At 45.9% G+C, this 1238-nt stretch overlaps 1 protein-coding gene across 1 annotated transcript; it reads right to left on the reverse strand.

The window, feature by feature from the left end:
- Positions 1-175: 175 nt before the first annotated feature.
- On the reverse strand, positions 176-754 carry LOC105570289 (golgin subfamily A member 6-like protein 22; the record flags this gene model as incomplete). The annotated part of the gene is made up of 1 exon (XM_012027422.1): positions 176-754. A coding segment is annotated over exon 1 (579 nt), but the record flags the coding sequence as incomplete, so codon positions are not given.
- Between the last annotated feature and the right edge of the window lie 484 nt (positions 755-1238).

The following is a 1238-nucleotide window of genomic DNA, read 5'->3' on the forward strand; positions in this document are numbered from 1 at the left end:
TCCTCCTCTTCCCTCTCCTATCTCCCTCCTCCCCCCCCCCTTTCTCCTTATAAAAACCCTTTTCCTTCCTCCCTCCCTCCTCTCCTATTCCCTGCTCCATTTTCAGCTTATCCTTCTCTTCATCCCATCTCCATAACTTTCCCTCTATCCACAACTTTATATACCCCACCCTCACCTTTAACCCTTCCCTTCTCTTCACCTCCGCTTCCTCCCTTATTAACCATTCTACTCTTCTTTCCTTTTCCGTGAGATCATCCTTTATCCACTCGCTCCTCTCCCTCAGATTTCTCTTCCCTTTCATTACCTGTATTTTATCCCTCACTTTCTCGGATCTCACCATCACCATGTCTTTTCCATCCTTATATCTCTTCCCTATTCTCTTTATTTCCTCTATTTTCGCCTCTGCTCCCGTTTCTCTTACTATCTCCTCCACTTCCTCTCTTAATCCCTCCCATCCCTCTTTCTTGGCCTTTACCCCCCTTATTATAATATTTTTCTTTTTCTCTTCTCTTTTCATCATCTCCCCCTCTATTTCCATTCTCCTTACTCTCTCTCCTATATCCTCCCACCTCCTGTCTTTCTTCTCTCCCCCTCCTACCTCCTCCTTCTTTCTCTCACCTTTCTCTACCTCCATCTCTCTTTTCTCCTTCTCTTTATACCCCTTCAATTCCTCCTCTACCTTTTTGATTCTCTCCTTCATTTCCTCCTTTTCCTTTTTCCATTCGCTCATCATCTCCTCCATCCATCTTCTCATCTCTTTCTTCTCCCTCCATTTCCTTATCTCTTCATTTATCCTCTCCGTTTTCCTCCCCTCTCTATTTTCTCCCCCTCTCTTCTTTCCCTTCCGCTCCCTTAACTGGTGATCTTCCTACTTTCGTGCTCTTTCTAAAGATATTCTCTTCCCCTTTTTCCTCCCCCTGCCTCTCTTTCCTCTTCTCTCCTCTCTTAAACAGATCAGCTATTGGCAAACTATTTGCCCTTTCCCTTTTTAATAGCTCTACGTTACTCGGTCTTCCTACTTTTCCCTTTTCTCCTACCCTCTCCCTCTCTTCCCCTTTTTTCTCATCTTCCATCCTTACCTCTCCCTTCTTCCTACTGCCTACTTCTGTACGCTCGCCTCTCTACCCGTCTGCTTCTCTCTATGCTCCGCGCTCCTACTCCCTCTAGACTTCGACTCCCCTCTCTACCTCTCTCGCTAGTCTATGCCTACACGTGTCTGCCTGTCACTCTGTTCTTAA

The sequence above is a fragment of the Vollenhovia emeryi genome, unplaced genomic scaffold, assembly GCF_000949405.1.
Source record: "Vollenhovia emeryi isolate VEMERY1.0 unplaced genomic scaffold, V.emery_V1.0 DF950173.1, whole genome shotgun sequence".
Classification (NCBI taxonomy): Eukaryota; Metazoa; Arthropoda; class Insecta; order Hymenoptera; family Formicidae; genus Vollenhovia; species Vollenhovia emeryi.